The sequence below is a fragment of the Lotus japonicus genome, chromosome 1 (assembly GCF_012489685.1).
Source record: "Lotus japonicus ecotype B-129 chromosome 1, LjGifu_v1.2".
NCBI lineage: Eukaryota > Viridiplantae > Streptophyta > Magnoliopsida > Fabales > Fabaceae > Lotus > Lotus japonicus.
In genome coordinates, this window is record NC_080041.1 from 92,140,003 (window position 1) to 92,159,932 (window position 19,930).

Consider the following 19,930-nt stretch of genomic DNA (forward strand, 5'->3'; position numbering starts at 1 on the left):
TATTTATGACCATTCCATCAAGTTCTCTAATTATGTAATGACATGTGTCTAATTTTTTAAAATTTAACAATTAAGTCTTTAATAAATATTCTGTATTTTTAGAACTAAAGTCTACTTGTTTTAACGGACAACTTAGCAAAATAGACATAAGGAATAACAAATTTGATGTAAGTTTTTTCATTCTCAGTAACATTTTTTCAATCCTTCAACCAATATCTTTAACAACTTCCTTCCACCCTCTCCATAAAAAACTATTGATCAATTAAGTAATCCAACTGTCATTAATTAATCCCTAATTTTTTTTATCAATCTCAGAAAGATATTGACTAATCTGAGGTGCAAAATAACCAATCCTACAACAAGATGATGGCATTATGTAACCGTTAATTCATGGGAACATCTTATAATCTGTCATTATCATATCCATACCTTATACAAAACAACTAAATTTCGCACGACAACTGACTTCGGTTTGTGAGATTGAGAAAAGTAGAATGTCTAGAGTACCATGGTTTAATATTCTCAAGTACAGTTAGTTATATGAATTCTACAAAAGGAGGCTTAATAATCTCAATTACAGCCACCTGAACCATTCATCCCTTGCAAGGCACCACTGTTTAGAAGCTCCATACCCTCTTCACTCATCTGCTGAACTTCTGCAGGTGATAGAATTCTGATGCACCGAACGCAACCTACAAATTCCCTGCAGAGAAAACCTGAGTGAATATATGCAAGTGACTCCTACACAAGATGATATTTCTTAAAACAGTGGTTTTATGTTCTGAATTTTTTAAAATTAAATTTAACAGTTCTAAGATCTACTGTTTGTTACTTCAAATGGATCGGTCCGGTAAGACAATGCTTAAAACTAAACAAGACGTTTGCCAACACAGAATAAGCTACTAGTAAAGTTAAGTATCGGGTATTACCCGTTATAACTAAACAGAATTTTGAAACTTACTTCCAAGGATCATCCCCCACAAGCAGAACATCATTCTCATAATCCACATATACCAATTTCCATTCTGAACCTCTAGAATCGTTCAACAGACCCTCCAGTCCAAACATGCTTTCGATTGCGTGGATCAGCTCCTCATAGTTCTTGAATGTGGTGACATCAATTGATCTTCCTACAGAACCTGCCTTTTGCACCTGTCAGATCATAAAACAAAACCATGGTACATTAAAAGTGCAAAGAGGCCAAATCATGTTTAGCTTCAAACTTGATCCTAATTCTTCAAAAGTGAAAGCAATATGTTGTTATTTTGAGGAGTAAAATAAAGTTTTTATGTGTATTTATAATTAATTTCTTAGATTTATTTTAAATCTAACTCAAAAGTTTAAGCCATATCCTAGCAGTTATGCTTGAGATATCAGTCATACGAATAATAGTTTGGAAAGACATTTCCACTATAAACCTTGGTATAGGTACGCCGACGTGCAGGCTTTGGAGCTACTGGCACCCATGAAGAATTATTCGGTAGAAAGCTGCTTTCATCAAAATCAACATGGCTTGAAGATGCAACACCTGAGTTGTCCTGGAACTCGTGTAGGGAAAAGGCATTTGATTCCGCTAGACTTGCTGATGTTACCTGAGACTGGACATCTTGGCTCGTACTTAAGTTGCTCACCATGCAATCTGACGGGTTCTGATACTTCCTTTCCTTCAATGTGAAACACTCATCCAAGATAGCACTTGAAGTGAAAGAAGGATCAGCCACACTCACACTATTACTACCATCAATATTGATGCTGCTGTAGATTTCACTCAGATTGTTGCTCTCAGAAGAATACCTCATCCATTCATCCATGTCTAGCTGAGGAAGTGGACCATTCACAATATGAGAATCAGATTGAGGAATATCAACCGCGGATGGTGTTTGGTTTTGATTAAGGAATGCCAATTGTTCTGCAAGGCTTTGGGGGCTAAGAGGATTGAATGCCATTTTCTCGACGTTGCAGCCTTCGAAGGAAGGGAAGTCAAAGATACCAACACTTAACCCCTCAGATTCTGATTTTGACTTATCAGAAACTGTTCCAGAAGACAGAGGATTATCCACTTTGGTTGGAGGATGCAACTTTTCAAGTTCATCACTTTTCAACTTTGAATGCAAGTTCAAGGCATTAGATTGGTCTGGTTTCGGTTGAAAATGTAGATTTACTTGTGGTGTGCTCATTGAACTTGCAAGATGAACTTTATGGTAAGCTGTTGGCGGTATAGTACTCACTTCTTCCAAGGGACCTCTCATAGCAGCATATTCTTGTTGTCTGACCCATAAACAGTTTCCAGTATTGTTAACAAGTTGAGGTTTCATAAGAGTTTTGATCATTTGTTCAGAGTACAAATTTGGCATGGTGTTCAAGAGCCCCACAGTTCCATTTTCAGGAACTGGCATAAAAGGTCTTCTTACTAAAGCGTTCCTCCCGTTTTCTGCACCTATAAACATAACTAGTCGTCACACAAGAGACTTATCCACAGATTAGGAAGATAGAATTAATAAACTAACCCAACAATCCAGATTGCAATGGCCGTTTAAGACTTGAAGCCAAAGATTGAAAGATGAAAAGACTTTCAGGAGTCTCAATGTCCCACGAACTAACTCTTTTCTGCTTATCCGTACACCCTGGTTCATCCCACTCCACCTGTTTACCAGAAGCTATAAGAACATTAGATGTTCTAGTGAAGAGTTAGAAAGGCACACCAATTATTCTGCCTACACTAAGATCAATACTGGAAATCATAAACGGTAGAAAATATCAAACAATCTATTGTAAAAGAGAAAGATTTTGAGGAGCAACTTAATCCACCTGAATATTTTGCCACTTAGAACCAGGCCATTTTAAAGGATCCAAGTCACTAATGCCGACTATTGTACCCATGTATCTGCAGAAAGATAAAGCATATGTCAACTATTTTCCTGCATGTTAAAGATTCCATTTCAAACACATCAATAGTAGAAACCAGGCATAGATTTGATACTCTATTTTAATAGTTCTATGATTTCTACGTAACAAAAGCAAAGAAGCTAAATGATGCATAATTCAGACAAAATCAGAAAATTACCTGCGCTTACCCGATTCCTCTGTCTCAAACATCATTCCAAATCTCATACCAACTGAGAGCTGGGTCTCATATACAGCCTTTCTGTATTTAGCCAGTGGAATAACAAATTCTGAAGGGCATGCTCTACACATAAGTAGAAAAACTTATTACACTCAAGAAAGTATCCCAGAAGTTGTATTTGTTGTAAAGCAACATATAATTTGGTTCAGATGAGAGCAAGAACAATTTAAACATACCTTGGATTGTAGAAAATGGTGAATGGGCTTCGATTAGCAGCAGCATGAGCTGCAGCAGCAAGCACACCAATTTGCATACTATCGGCAGAAAGGACTGATGATGGCAGTGATGTCTGTTGGCGATTAGCACGCCTAATACCAACTAGCAACTGCGATTTCTCATCCCTAGTAGCAATTGACATGTCATTTTCTTCAGTATAAACAAAGTTGTGTAACAACGCTCACAAGTCATAGCCGAAAGGTATGAGTTATCAACATAAATTTACATGATTTATATATTGTATTGGTAAGGCACCAAGGAAAATAGATAATACTAGAAACAAGTGTTGGTGATTTTAGAATCATCAATGTATTTTAGTAGTAATGTGATCTATTATAGGCTGATGCAATTACGCGTTAGGCTCGGAATCGAGTCAGGTTAGTGCGGAGTGCACGCTCGGTGAGCCAACGCATAATTGACCGCGAATACGAACCGGGGTCCAAGGGGCGGGGTTTGTGAACGTTTGTGACCCCGTTCGATATTTTTTCTGAACGTTTGTGACCCTAGTTTGAAATTGTTTGAAAAATTGTGACTTATTTTCGAACTGTTGTGATCATTCGTGCAAACACAACCTCTTATATAAGGTTACTTGCAGCCTAAGGAATTTTAGACAGAAAAACAGAAACAGAATACAGAAACAGAAATTCGAAAAACAGAACATCTCTACTTTCTTTATCTGTTCTCTTGTGCCAAGAAACAGATTGATTGTCAAGTATTATCCCAACAAAGATTTCGTGAACCCAGGCAATTATAGGGTCGAAATAATTTGTTCGGAAAGTGGACGCTCACGATTCTTGACTTTATCCAGGATTATCACAACCAGTTTTCTAACAACAAGAACTAGAATATTTGCAGACTTCCTTTTGCACAACCTAATTACTAATTTTACCATAATGATTTTGCTAGCAAGTTGCATCTACTTGATAAATAATCTATAGCACATGCAAGGACGCAAATCTTTAGCACATTTAGGTAGCAGTACAAGTTACCGGATAAAAAGGACAGAGTCGCCTGCTCTAAGCCTCTTTAAGCCCACAAACGAACTCCAACCAGTTGTGAGAAGGTGTCTCTTCGGCTGACCTACATAAAAACAATGCAAAGAAAGCATAGGTGAGAGTATGCAGGAAAAAAAAATGAAGCTTGTTGTCCTGCCCCTTAATGTCAATAACAATATATTCCTGCTTTATACTACTAAGTACTAGATCAAGACACTTGAACACCAAAAGCATCCTCACCGCGGTATATATGTCGGAATGTCCATGTATTATCATGCAAATCTCGAACAACAAGTTCCTGGGTTGGTGGTTGAGCTGTGTAGTCCTGAAATGAATGTGTATTGGGAATCAATTTAGGAAACAACATTTTCCTAAGACAAGGGCAAAATGAGATTTTCAATCAGCTGGTGTTAAGGCCATACCAATGGAGGAAAGAGCTTTTCTGCTGCTCTGCGTGGTACCGAGAACCCACCATGTGTGCTTGTGTCACTAGCAGTTAAAATTTTGCAGAAAAACTCAGTGGGATGCTTGCTGAGCTTTATCCCAAAATCACATGTAGGAAATACATCTTTTTCCTAACACATAAGTTTAAAATCAGAAGAGAAATCATCTAATCATTTTGGGATTTTACTGTTCAGAAACAAAATGATTAGTAAGCTTACAGAATCCAGTGGTTGAAGACTCATTTGAGCAAAGACTTCGTCGGTTTCTTTGTCTGCCTATCATAAGAGATATAAATATGGTATGAAAATTAGTAAGCGTTCTAACGATACTCCTTGTAACTGAGCCATAAAACTCACTCACATGAAGTGTGACATTTTGGACTTGGCACAGCAACTGAGATGGAAGATTGGTGTAGTTTGGAATCTGTGAGGTTACTATCCCTAGAGTAGAAGCAGCTACCTGTTTATTAAGAAAATAGGAACAAATCCTTAAGTCAATCAATAATCTTGTTCCAAGTGGAAACAACCCAAACTAGGTAACCATCTCTTAACTATATTGAAAAGTACACATGGTTCACACAAACAGCAATCAGTCAATTTATATTAAAAAAATGTCATTGGTTTTTTACAATCCATTACTCAAAAGATTGTGCAGCCTAACAGCACTAAAGTAATGTTAAGACATGAAAATTTGAAAACAAAGAGATTCACTTCACCTGCTCAATATGTCCCTGAGGAAAGTAATAAGCAAGACTTCCTAACTGAGGCAAGGATACAAGAGGGCCTGCGCAAGCATGCCATAACTCTGGATTTATACCCTTTGGGAACCTTGAACCTGAAATTAGCAGGAAAAAACAAGCCTATTACTAACAGCAAAATCTTTCCCTTTCAAGTTTTGAGCTTGTTTAGCTCAATCAAACTTGAAAGTGACAACAACAATAATGAAACAATGTTGATATATTCAACATACCACAATGTTCCTTCAGCAGATTCATCTCAGCAGCTACACTCCCACCTCCAACATTATGACCTCTTCCTTCTCCTAGAGGTTTGGTTTTTACTTCAACTGAAACCATACTCTTCCTATGCTATTGGACCAAACAATTCAAAACATCCGTATTCTGCTCAGCATCAGCATTACCATCATCATGCAGGCCCTGCTGCATCAGGCCAATTCTCTCATCTATCCCATTCTCTTGTCCTTGGAGAGGTCCAAAAGAAAAGAAAACAAGTACTACCACATGGGTCCATCTTAATAAGAGAATCTCATTTGTTGTCGGAGAATACAAAGAATCCAAGCAAGCTATAAAGCAGAACTTTTCAGAACAAAATCTGCAAAAAGGGTAGAAGCTGAACACAACAAGCAAGCAAGTTAAAACCCATGAGTTAAAAGCAGAGCATCCTCTGTTTTATTGAGTTGAGTAAAAATGTATGTATATTTTTTATATGAAAAGAAACCGACCCTTCAATGAAAGCACTCATGATACCGATGCTGATACAGATTCCTTGTTCTGATACAGATTTCTCGAGCCTGAGCATTAAGCACCAGGACCAAAATCTCGTCTTCTCTCTCTTCATTCTGTTTGCTTGAAACAGGGAAGCAGGGTAAAAGCTCCAAGCACTTTCTGCACAAGGTAGAAGCATTTGCAGCTTTAATCAACATTTGTATCAGAAAAAGCAGAGGGGTTGAGTGGAAGAATGAGAAAACAGTACACTAAGCAAGGCACACTATCAGATGAACAGTACTATTGAGATAGATATGTCATTCGCATGAGGGAAAAGCTCAGAATGTGACCAATAAATGTCTCCAACTTGTCGTGGGGATTAGGGGGGTTCACAGGGTTGTTCTGCACTGAGACGTGTGTTTATGCTTTGGCTTTGACTGCTTCTCCTGTCTTCGATTGCCTACATTAACATTGCATCACCTGGTAATTTTGTTTTCTACTAGTATTTTCTTGTTTTGTGTGTGGAAAATATAAAAGGAGAAAGGTAGGAAAAGTCACACAAATAAAAAATAATGGAACTGTTAAGAATTAAGCAAGGTAAAATATAAAAATTAAATAAAGAATTTTCATATCGGATGAAAAATATGAAAAATTTCATACACACATAATGCTTTGGGTAAAAAATGTGAAGTTTTTTAATGGTGTGATTTTGTCTAATATTGTGTGTAACATAATGCTTTGGGTACATTAAGTCTTTGTCTAATATTGTGTGTAACTCACAAAAGTAAGGGCGTTGTTGACGCAATAGAGGTATTAGAGCAATCGTACCACCTTCATTTACCGCCAACCAAACTCACACTTAATGAGAGATTGGTAATAACTTACATTTAATGAGACATTAGTAATTTGGTGATAACTTACACTCAATGAGAGATTGTTGAGAATTATCAAATGTGACTACGAAATAAAAACAAATGAATAAAATCATAAGTGTCAAATTGGAAGAAAAAAAAGTTGACAGTATATAGGTGATAAGTGAAATAACGCACACATATATTGTTTTAAAGCTTTGAGTTAAAGATGGGGTATTTTACTTGTTCGATTTTCTCTTTGTCTGATTTTTTTAAAATATATGTATGACTCCTCTCATACCACAACAGTGAGGGTCATGATAAAAAGTGTTGGACAATATATGAGTTAAATGTCCATATGTTTCCTTAAGGTTTTGGATAAATATGTTGTGTCATCTACTAGCATGGTTTGCTATTTATCCAATGTTACTAAAGAATAAAAAAAATGAAAAACACGCAACAAACTCTAAACTACAAAAGTCGTCATGACACCATGGCTGAATCGAGTAATGCATGGTTGTCAAAGATGCTTAGTTTGATACCAAAAGGGTTGTCCAACAACACTTGACGACTGCTCACACCTTATTACCTCTGAGTTTCACCGTTAAAAACTATTGTCTAAATCCTTGGATCGTCATTTTGGTAACTAGGGAAAAAAATTTCCCATCGTCCACATGCATATCTTTTCTCACCATTTTCTTGTCCACATATCTTTTCTCACCATTTTCTCTAATTAAGATTTTCTAAAATACGAACTATTATTCTTTTATAAATTCTTTTAAACCACAAGCATTTTTAATTAAGTCAATCTTGTCCAAACCGGACATGACTTAGATAGGCAACAAAACTCTTTCTACTAAGTACGTAATGCATTTTTATTCACAATAATTTGTACCTAAGACATCTATTTAAGTTAGAACAACCTTGTGTAATTAATATAAACGTTGGGTGATCTCTCATCTATTTTTGAAGAAGTAATGTAATTTTAAAATTACATTACATGTCCTAACTTTCTGAATGTAATTTGCTATAAATAATTATGAAATGAAATTTTTGCATTCAAGAAATTAATTTATGAAGCCTTTTTTTTCAAAAATTTATGAAGGCTCATCAAACTTACATGTACATTGGTTTTCCTCTTGTAAAAAAAAGACCATACATGTACATTTGGAGTTTTTTCAGAAGGGAATAGTGGGGTTATAAAAATGGATGGTAGCAAAAGCAGCAGCCAATGAACTATGGTGCTTTGTTGGGCTAAAAAGAGACTATTGATTCATGGACTCAAGTCCATGCTTGGTTCTACCTTCGTTGGTGATTTGGATTTATCTTCAATTGGGTGCATGGACCAAACTTCAATCGGATCCACAACAAGATAATTGGCGCCATTTTTTTTTTGTCAATAAAAGGCCCCACTTTGTTGATGGCTAGAAATTTTGCTAACCCCTAAAATTGTTAGCCCAGATACCCATAATAACTAGAAACCAAAATGGAATGCAATTGTGACCCCAAACAAAGTACGATGTTATTTTTTTGTTACAATAGAATGTTTTTTGAAAAAATTATAAAATGTTTCCATAGCACTCGTGTAATTAATATGATGTTTTCTAAAAAAATCATAAAAGATACTCCCTCCGGTCATATTTATAAGTATGAAAGAGAAGAAAAATCTTGATCAGAACCAAATGAAAGTTTGAGCTATATTAATTATTTTTTTTTCAATGATGCACTTATTAATTCTAACTTGTAAAATGTGTCTCTTTAATTATTCTCTCTCTTTCCCGCTTTCCAACACTAATAACAAAGTGTAATTTTGGAAGTTTAATTTGATTCAAGATATATTTAATGCATTTTATCTAGTTTAACTACATTTCTTAAACTATGTGAATTTTTTTTTTGTTGCTTATAAATAGGATCGGAGGGAGTATAAAAAGATTATCTGCATTGTGTATCAAAAATGATTTAAGAGATGTTTATTAAAAAATTAAAAAATATAGTGATTTTATGGTATTTTGCTGTGGAATCCAATGTTCTATGAGAACACTGGTACCAAAGAATTGATGGCACGTACGTTGTATTTGTCACAGTGCCGGAGGTAAAGCCAAAGGTGAAAGAAATCCTAACGTTGCTTTTGTGCTTTTAGTTATGGAATCGCAGCTTTTTGCACTGATTTTGTGAGTTGGCGTATGGTCCTTGTCTCAACTTGCAACTTATGGAAAGCATCTTTTATATAAATGTGTTTTTAGTCCTCTAAAATAGTGAATTATTAATTTTAATGCTCCATCCATTTTTTTACGGTTTAAACTGTTGTTAACATATTTTTTGACAGTTTTTATGTACTAATGACTGTTTTTAAATAGTTACAGATGAGAGGACAAAAATGGAAAACCACTAAATTGGCAGAATAAGTTTGCATAAGAGTAAAGCGAATGTTAGTTAATGCAGTGCATGTGTACATGGGACACAGACAATTTGAAAGGAGTCACATGTGAAGCTTGGAAACGTGCGCTGTGCAATGTGGTTGATTTGCAGGTGGACAAGGCTAGGCTACTGAAACTAGAAATGGGCGTGACTACAGCCTCGATCTCCACTCAACTTATTGCCAAAACAAACACAGAATTAAGCTCATTATAACCAAACGCACTGTGATTCTCGGCCACTTTCTGCATGTGCACGATCATCACCACGTTTCCATATTCGTACAGTGCTATGAAAGCCACTCAAACATATGCCAATCGGTGTAATATCCATTTACTAGTATATAATTAATTTCTCAACAATACTATGGGCATGTTTCATTTTTGCATTTTACTCAATGTAAACGTGATTTCAAGTATTTCAAGGTATTGACGGGGAAATTATAATTTATTACGTGAGTTTAATGTGGATTAGAAAAGTAGAATTTTGAAAATATTGAGTTCCATGAAAATATTTGACATAAATTATGGAGCTATTGCAAATAACTATATCACTATTTTTTTGTGATCGATGTGGTGTCTCAATCTAATGGGAAAATTGTCAAACTTAAAAAGTACTTATGATATCGGACTTCACCCTAGAGACAGGTAAGATTCAAATTTACAACTTATAAAATACAATACTATTATGTCATACTTTACGGTGGAGATTAAGGTGAATTCTTTTGAAAATGGACCATCGGGGGACCAAGGATGGTTTCACTAATCCCCCTTCTCCCAAGTCCAAACCCTATGTATTGCCATCGGTTCTTTCTCCCCGTCATCGCCTTCCAAAAAAAAACCTAGCAACCAACCCTTTCCCCTTGCCATTCATAGAGAGCCACCTTACTTGATTCGACTCATTCCCCAACTTTCTCCTCATACCGCGAAACCCAGCTAGCAGCCACATACAGTTGCAATCTGAAACCTCTGGCTACCATCCAATCATCTTTGTCCGCAAGTCCCAGCCACCGAAACAGGAATCCTCAACTCTGAACTCAATCGATCTCCTTTATGAGAAGGGGGGAGGAAGGATAGACGATTCGGTTCACAAGGACATATACTAAGGGTGAACGAGATTGAGGGAGAAAACACATGACGAGACGAAGGAACAACATCAGTGGACATGACACGACGATGTTGAGCTTGCCACAGTATTGTACAAGGGTTGGGCATAGGGTTACAAATTGAGATTTTTGTAGATGAAGGGTAACCTTTGTTTGATATGTTGATGGTGAAGAAGGTGGTTGTCGTGGTTGTTCACCTTTCTGGTTTGGGAATGTGTGGTCCTTTGGTCAGTAAAAAGGAATCAACTTAAAGTGGATGAGGACTGTTTCATTTGGCTATCCAACTCAAGCGTGTTGTTGTAGAAAGCAAAAAATATAAAATATTGTCCCAGTTTCTCCATCAATCGTCCGCCGCCACAAGCTCCAACTCCGTCTTCATCTTCTCCAACATGAAATCTAGCATACAAAGCCCCATGAAACCTTAAAGTTTGAAGCTTTAGTGGTTTTCTGGAAAAATCGAATGGTAGATTCGACATAGGGAGGTTCATATTGGCATCGTCATCACCAAATGTTGCCAAAGACAAGGTCCTCGAAATTGGAGTTGGTTGTGGGTAGAGTCACAACGACCTAGGGGTGAGATGAGTGTGGTAAGATATATTGACAAAGATAATATTTTACCACTTGTTCGAGCATATTCATTTAAAATATATTCGTCTTACAATTAATCTTACGTTTGACAATGTTTAACGCTTGTTCCACCGGTGTTCTAACAACAATGATATATACACACCTCATATTTTAAACACTTCATTTCCACCTATTTTTGTTTCTATTTCTCCCCTCTTATCATCTATTACATTTCATACTTTCTCTCTCTTACTTTTTTTTCTTCCTATCTCTCTTCTCATTCCACCTCTTCCACTTTTTTTGAGGTGTGTAAGTAACATTTTTCGTGATCTAAAAGAGAAAAAAAAATATTGCCCACCCTACTCTTCACCCATACTTTACTCATCAAACTCTTGGGTTGAAATAACTATCACTTCTTACTATTTGTAGTGTAACTTTTTAATATTTTCATTCCTTTTTTCATTATATATCTTTCCATGTGCTAAATGCTTTAACCTTTAAGTGAAAAATTAGCCAGTCATGAGCATCCACGGCCGAAAGGGTTAAAATCCCAAGTTAAGTATTAAAGAATGGCTATGATGATGATTTGCACATTCACTTGTTTGTTTTGACTTTTGAGGTCTAAAATCATATGGTACATATGTCTTTTCTTATTTTGTCGTTTCATTTGTTTTGTGGCGATGCATGCAATCTGATCTATTACAATCAATGGATAAAGCGGTTTCGTCTTTTTTTTTTTAAAGAGAGACTAAAAATCTACTCTAATTGATGATGGTGATTTGTCATTATAAAAAGAGTTTTGATTCCTGTTATTTCTCAATTACACGTGTTTTCTCTTTCTGTTTTTATCTTATTTTTCAGTACATCATTAATCAAATCTATTATTTTTCTCCTTATATTTTTATTACAAAAGATGCGCTTTGAATTTAGAGAGTGGCCAATTTGTTTTCCTTAGCAAAAGGAATCTCATTTGCAACAATTAATGCGCTTTGAAACACTTAAAAGTTTAATGCTTTTCAAAAAAAAATTCTTATAAAGGTTAATGGAGAGCCAAAGTCAAACACCGTTAATGATGAATAATGTTGCCGGTTACTTTTCTTCAACCTCGTAGTTTTTTTTTATAAGTAAAAAATTATATTGAAGCAAAATATAAGAGGTACTTCAATCCAATACATAGATAGAAAAGAAAGCAATAAAGCTAAAAACAATACATAAATTTCTCCCTACAATGTTGCAGAAATACACCCTCTTGTGAGCAAGCTATAAAAACATCGTAATAGTATCTAATATAGTCGTACCTAGTCAATAGTACTTCGGTAAATTATTTTATAGGACACTTAAATTGTTTAGAGTTAAACGTGAAAATCGTTTATAAACTTTGTGTGAGATTTGATTTTAATCCCTTGCTGGAAAATCTTCATATGGATGCCCTCGAACTTACGTTTTTTGTTTGGAAACCGTTTTTGCCGCCGATTTAGCTCTGACCGCCGCTGCCAAGTGTCACTATGACTTTGGGCCTATATGGACAGGCCACATCATTTCATTAAATGACTTGTATTGTTTTTATATAAAATAACTTAATAATTTAATTTTAATTAAGTCCCCAAAATCTCAGCTAATTTAATTTCTAACCCTAAAACTAATAATCAACACTAACCTAACTTCTACCCCTTCCTCCTTCATATCAAAACCCCCAGTTTGAAGAAACCCATAAATTAGGGTTCTTCATCTTCTTCTTCTTCTTCTCCTCCCTCTTCCTTTCTTATCCATCGAATTCATCATATCTTCTCCCTCAATTTCTTCTTCCATTCTTTCCCTTCCATCGAATTCATCCTTTCCTCTCCTTCGATTACTTCTTCTATCTTCATTCACTCGATTTCTTATTCTCTCTTCTTCTGGTTCGATTTCTTTCCTGTTCAACCATGTTGGAGCAGATGAACACTACCTTCTCATGGTGCACATGTTAGGAACACTTGCAGCAATTCGAACATTTCAGGAAGCAGCAGTTTATATTGTCTTGTCTTGTTGTCCCATGTACTGCAGTATGTACAATTGGAAGGAAAACGAAGCAACCGAAAGCACGAACCCCTGTGTGTGTTAGTGTTATAATCTTCGTGACCCCATTTTCCGCAACGAAGAAACTCTAGGGGAACTCAACTCTAAGCCGTGGCTGGTGGCTGCTCTGTTGCTGCCCAAGTGGCAAACTCTCTAATACCCTCCACACCTTCACCGACTTGTCCAAACCGTTGTACAATATCCACCGCCGCTCATTACACATCGTCTCTGGATCCTTCTCCGCCGCCAGACACTTTACCGGCCCGTTGTGCCCCGACAGCACCGTAATGCACGTGCGCTCGTTGCTCAACACCGACCTCTTCCACACGCAGATTGCCTTGTTAGCAGAACCGCTGAACACCAAACTCCCCACCGTCGCAAGACACAAAACCGCCAGCTTGTGCCCGCTCAACACCCCGTCGCGAGAGGACCATGGCAATTTTAGATTTGGATAATGGGGAAAACATTGAGTTGTAAGGGGAATTGTCTGCTACCATAAGAAATCAAGTGAATGAAGAGAGAAGAATGGAAGAAGAAATTGAGGGAGAAGAGATGATGGATTCAATGGAGAAGAAAGGAAGAAATGAGAAGAAGATGATGAAGAACCCTAATTTATGGGTTTCTTCAAATTGGGGGTTTTGATCTGAAGGAGGAAGGGGTAGAAGTTAGGTTAGTGTCGATTATTAGTTTTAGGGCTAGAAATTAAATTAGTTAAGATTTTGGGGACTTAATTAAAATTAAATTATTTAGTTTTTATTTTTCTTAAAAAAAATTACACGTCATTTAATGAAATGATGTGGCATGTCCGCATAGGCCCAAAGTGACACCTGACCACGACGACCGGAGCTAAATCAGCGGAAAGGACGATTACCAAACAAAAAACGTAAGTTTAAGGGCGTCCATAGGAAGATTTTCCGGCGATGGATGAAAATTCAATCCCGCTCAAAGTTCAGGGGCAATTTTCACGTCTAACACAATTGTTTATTTTCCTATTATCCATGGCCAAACGTGAATAAAATTATCGTTATTCTAATATTAATGATGATTTGTGTATACACAATATGGAAAGTTTCATTCACAACAGGTTTAGTCGGCCCAAATAACAATCCAATCTATCTTCTTTATTGTAAATTTAAAATACCTACACAACTAATGACTATCTAATTGGCTGACCATGACGCCTAAGTGCAGAACTTTCCCTCTTTTAACCAACCGGCTCAACATAAATCCAAGTTATTAGAATTGTGGTCCAATCTGTCTGAGCGACTTCAAAGTCTTAATGCACCCCTAAAGACATGTTGACAGAAGGTTAGTTTAGTAATTTGTTATCGATTGTTTGGTTTTAGGCATGGCAATCGAAAACTCAAATGATCCATTGAGACATTTGTTTTTCAGTTTTTGGTATTTGATTAACTTGATTGTTGGTTATTATATATAGTTCAGTTATTGCGATTAAAGTTGATTTGGCTCCGTTTATGAACCTTTACCTATGGTTACCGATATGTGTTCATCAATAATGAAAGTTCCGCTAGGTGGTCAAGATAAAAAAATGATAAAGGAATCGTCGAGAGTTTTTAGATTTATTCTTAGATTTGGGTTTAGATTATTTGTTCTTAATTATAATCTTAGCTCTGGCTTACTTTGCTTCATAATATTGTTCATGGCAGTGATTCGAGAGGAAGAAGAAGAAATTGAAAGATGGAGTTTGGGTGGAGGAGAAAATTAATGTTTTTCTGGTTTGGTCCTCTATAATCCATGTAGGTATAGAAGAAGAAAAAATTGTACACATAAGAAATCATAAATTTTTCACATAGGAAAAAAATACCAAGTGATTTAAAATGTGATGTGAGTGATACAAATCATCAAAAAAATTGGGCAAAGGAACTAGAACTTGTGTACTTTCATAATGGACGGATATATTTCAACAACAAAAAATTAGAAACTAAACTCAATACTTCACTATTTAACAGGATAAAAAATTATTTAACCCTATATTAAATATAAGCTTTGTCCAATGAATAAATAAATTATTGTGTAAACGAAAGTGTCTAATACTAATCTCTCAAGGTATATATATATATTAAAGTTCTACTCTTGACTCGTCTATACATGTGATGTAGTAAGTGCATATTATGAAATTATTTTATTAATGATTTTAATGTCAAAATTAACTATAACAAATGTGCTTCTATGATTAATTTTTATTTTGGAATTGATTCTGAAAAAGTAGAAAGTATACATGCTATAAATTGAGCATGCATGGCTTGACAAATAAGCAAGAAAGTGGAGGATGAAAACAAAAAAATATATAGTAGAGTTTTGTGTGTAGTATTAGTAGTAATTCTAAATCGAACCCGGATATACTAATAAAGATAACAAGTGGTTGACTTAAAGAAGTCTCACATTGCCTAGATTAGCAAGTTTACAAGTGTATATATAATAAAGAGCACACACAGCCATTGCCTTAAGCCTAAGATTTTGTGGTGTGTGGTTCTAACTTAGGATTTCTAACATGGTATCAGAGCTAGTCTGATCCAAGCCATGACTTCCGCTTAAAAAAAATACAAAAATAAAAATAAAAATACAAAATACAAAAAAAAAGGAAAAAAAAAAGAAAGAAAAAAATGATATACAGTACAAGGCCTCTGAGACTTAAGAGCAGAAGTCTAACACCTAATGACCGTTCCGCTGAGCTCAAGCCCAAGATAAAGCAAGCCAAGACCTCTAACTCAGACGAAGGAGCACAAGTCCAAGGAACTCCGATGTTCCCGTTGGAGTACTAGCCCAGACAAAGAAAGTCGAAAGGCAGACTCAGACAAAGGAGCACAAGTCCGACGACCACTGATGTTCGGAGTACTAGGCAAAGGCAAAAAAAAAAAAAAAAATAGAGTCTCACTTGAGGGGGAGTAATAGAGATAACAAGTGGTTGACTTAAAGAAATCTCACATTGCCTAAATTAGCAAGTCTACAAGTGTATATATAATAAAGAACACACATACCCATTGCTTTTAGCCTAAGCCCTAAGATTTTGTGGTGTGTGGTTCTAACTTCTAACTTAGGATTTCTAACATATACATCGGAATAAGGTTGAAAGAAGAAAAGTATGATCAAATCAATAGCTTTGGAATCATATAAAGTATGACAGTGAGGTCAAGTAAAGGTGTGTATATATGTGGGCATGGGTCCGCATATTAGTGTGTGTATATATGGCTATTTCATTAACAATGCTTTCGTACAAACAAAGCAAAGGTTGAAAATTCCCACACACCAAAAAGATCAAACGCATATAACTTATAACAATTATTAAAATGACTTTCATTAGGCTTAAATATTATTTTAGGCCTATAAAATATGATATTTTTTTTGGCCCCTACATTTCTATTTTTTTCATCCCTATAAAATATGATATCCTAAGACCTAAGCTATATGAGGGTGAGGGTGGTGAGGTTCATATCTTCCATAGCATGGACCCTTATCTAACTTGGTCATATACTTCGTGCTTTTGAATTGTGCAAATAGTTTTTTTTAGATAAGCCATACTAACATTAAAAGGCACAAGGTATGATAAGGAGAGGCTGACCATGCATGTGGTGAAAGATGGGTAGGTTGCCAACTTGCCATGGAAATACCTTGAGCAGGTCGATTGAATACTGTATGTCATGGAAATGGCAAATTGTGTTGTTGCAACATGCAGTATAGGCAGATTGAGATGTAAAATATGAACACAATTGTTTCCTTTTTGGTAAAGGAGCGACATAGCTAGACGTACGTTAATATGTTATCTTGCTAAGATATTAAAGGATACAAATTCTAGCTGGAGTTGTAATTAAATGGCTTCTTCTATATATATATATATGCATATATATATTTATATATATAATTCAACCCGTAAATCAAATGATTATAATTAAATTAAAGTCATTATTATGTTTTGATTAGGCTGTGATCAATATGATGTTGATTGATGTCTTGGAATAATTTCGGGCCTTTATTTGATGTTTAGTTCCTCTAATCGCATTGTTTGCAATTCTAATTAATTAATACTCCTAATAATGATTATAAAAGACAAAGAATGCAAGTCAAAATATCATCATGAAGTGAAATGGGAAACTTCGTAATAGACACTGGGGACAAATTAAACCACCCTAAGTGGGTCTTCGTTCCGATTACTGACAAATGTACGGCTGGATAAGATGAATAATAAGAGTGATCATGTTCCATTCTAAGCAAACATCTGGTTGGTGTGTTGGTGATTGAAAATAACACCCTATGGAAAAAGGGTTCTTAATTTGGACAATTGTGTTTGATCAATGATCCGGTTGATAGTATAAATACACTTGTAATGTGGTTGTTAACTTGTTTGCTTCACACCAGTCCATTTTTCCTTTTTTTATTTCAATTTTAAGCCTTTGCTTCTTAATCAACGTGTCGACTTCTCATCATTCAATAGTAATTATATATGCAATTTAGATGAAGAGAATATCTTCAACTAAGAACCAAAAGTTTGAGAGAACTTTGCTGTGGACTGACTTTTATTGTACAACTTCAAAAAGCTAGATGGTATGTCACTGAGAGAAGGCTTTAATTTACAAAAACGACTCACACAAGTGAAGAATATCATACACTACTAATTCAAGACGTGTGAAACAAATTCATTGCATCCAACTTTGGTTCAAGAGTAGCAATTCAGGGACCATACACTTCAGATGTGTCTCAATTCCAATTCAGATATTTTGTTTTTTTACATTGATTAATTTCATTTGATCAAAACTTGGTTACGGCTTAATACTCCATAGTTTACACTTTACAAGATAAAAATGCATTTATGATCATTAATTAACTTGCGGTGCAAATGACATGTGGGCTCAAGACAGCATAGTAGCACAAGGCATTGGTTAAGGGGCGGAACTTAAATTGTGATAGGGAGAGGACACACGTTTATTTATACTGATATGATTATTATAAAAAATTATTTATTTAAGATTTAAAAATTTTAGGGGCCAAAACTAGTATTTTGTCAAAGCATAGGGACCACATACATGTTTAACCCTTTATTTAGATATTTACCTTGTGAATTATTTGAACACTCCCAACTACTGAGAGGACTTTATGGTTGTTCTCTCGTTGCTCCATGACGGGAATTTTTGATTTCATTTCTATGCTTCTATCATTAGTTCGATCAATCCGGGGCCTTTTTAGGTAAGACACTGGCGAGTTGAGTTGAAGCACACTCTCTGTTAGAGGAATGCAATGGTGGACTTTCTTGCAAATGACAGAGTGTAGAGATCTCTTCATTTGAGCTTTCTTGAGGTCCTCCATTAACCATTCGATCTTTTGTTAGTGGATGACTACTGCGACACCTCATTCTTGAGGCGCTAGTATTGTAGTTGTTTTCTTTTTCCTTAAGCATCTATGAAAAAAAAAACTATTGAAGTTAGAAAATTGTGTTAAAGTGAACACTCCCCTTTATAGTTTCTACTAGATATATTTAAGTGTGTGTACACAACTCATTTTCAAGTATTGGTAAGAATTAATTCATCAAAGAATGCTAATTCAGGGCATTGTTTTCTTCCCATTATATTGTTGCATGAGTAGTAGTCTAAAATATTGATTTACATAATAATGGGTTATTTTTCTCTCACATGAGCGGTTTTCCTAATCGAACTTGATAAAGAATAAAAAAATACAATATGGATTTCAAATTTCCATCAATTAACCAAATTCACAAAATAAAAAAAAAGTTGTACGAGTAACTGAATATAAGCAGCAGCACAATGAATTCATATCATTCGAAGCCGCCAAGTCATCCGTTGTGGAGCTAGCTACACACCAAATTTGTGAGCTCTGAGGGAGCCGGTGACGGTGGTCCAAACCAAACGCGTAATAATCACACTTTGTCTCAAACGCCAGGAAAAAAAGTCAAATTAAAATAAAACCACTACCATATTCCCTTAAACACTTTTCATTCAATTGATAGTTGTGCGGTGATTATTGTTCACGTCATCCTTTAACTACAAGGTTGGAACTCGACTCTTACCAATGAGAATAAAACAAATTTTGTAATCAACTGTTTATTTTTTAATGTGAATATCATATGAAGAGAGATTAGTTACTGTTGTCGACGGTAGACAATAAACACTTTTGTGTTATAAATAATTAAAAAACAAGCTTGTTCCTTGATTGATGAATATTGAAAAGTTGTAAAAGGGAAAATAACAGTCACAACTCACAACTCACTCTCAACTTTCCTTTCCTTTCCCATTATCGGATACAGCTCACTAGCTCAGATGCTTCCTTGCTTCTGACACAAACAAACCATGTTTAATGTTATTCTAATTTCTACCCCAAGGTCAATTACGTCAATCCACCTACAAACAAAAATTGCAGCATAAGAATGGGAGAGCTAGATTTGCCACCCCAACCATTAGATTTCACACCCCTAATTTTCGGATTTTCAAGTTCCGAAATTAATTCGTGATTTTTAGTTCAAAATACATCTAACACCACACTTTTGAGTAAAAAACCACACTTTTGAGTAAAAAACTGCTTCGGAAACCTTATTTCCGAAATATTTCGGTAAGTGGGGTGACATTTCTAATGATTGGGGTGCCAAATCTAATAATCCAAGAATGGTGGAGAAATAGAAACAGCATTTTATGATAGTTTTGCAGAAAAAAATAACAAAATTTATAAAAAGGGCATTATTGTTTTTTC

At 35.5% G+C, this 19,930-nt stretch overlaps 1 protein-coding gene across 1 annotated transcript; it reads right to left on the minus strand.

Moving 5' to 3' along the window:
• Positions 1-326: 326 nt before the first annotated feature.
• Positions 327-6,634, minus strand: LOC130727808 (auxin response factor 5-like). The gene is made up of 16 exons (XM_057579057.1): positions 6,492-6,634; positions 6,241-6,403; positions 5,749-6,128; positions 5,495-5,613; positions 5,140-5,238; positions 4,998-5,054; positions 4,758-4,910; positions 4,576-4,660; positions 4,330-4,420; positions 3,301-3,465; positions 3,065-3,187; positions 2,809-2,884; positions 2,508-2,643; positions 1,419-2,437; positions 962-1,152; positions 327-703 (listed from the first exon to the last, which is right to left on the minus strand). Exons 3-16 carry the CDS (start codon positions 5,852-5,854, stop codon positions 571-573), a joined length of 2,553 nt encoding a protein of 850 aa, XP_057435040.1. The 5' UTR covers positions 5,855-6,128; positions 6,241-6,403; positions 6,492-6,634; the 3' UTR covers positions 327-570.
• Between the last annotated feature and the right edge of the window lie 13,296 nt (positions 6,635-19,930).

Coding starts and splice junctions, on each gene's coding strand:
- LOC130727808 (XM_057579057.1), bottom strand. CDS start 5,854: ATGGTTTCAGTTGAAGTAAAAACCAAACCTCTAGGAGAAGGAAGAGGT. Junction 2,438..2,507: donor ATTGCAATCTGGATTGTTGG/GTTAGTTTATTA, acceptor TTATGTTTATAG/GTGCAGAAAACGGGAGGAAC. Junction 1,153..1,418: donor GTCGGCGTACCTATACCAAG/GTTTATAGTGGA, acceptor ATGATCTGACAG/GTGCAAAAGGCAGGTTCTGT.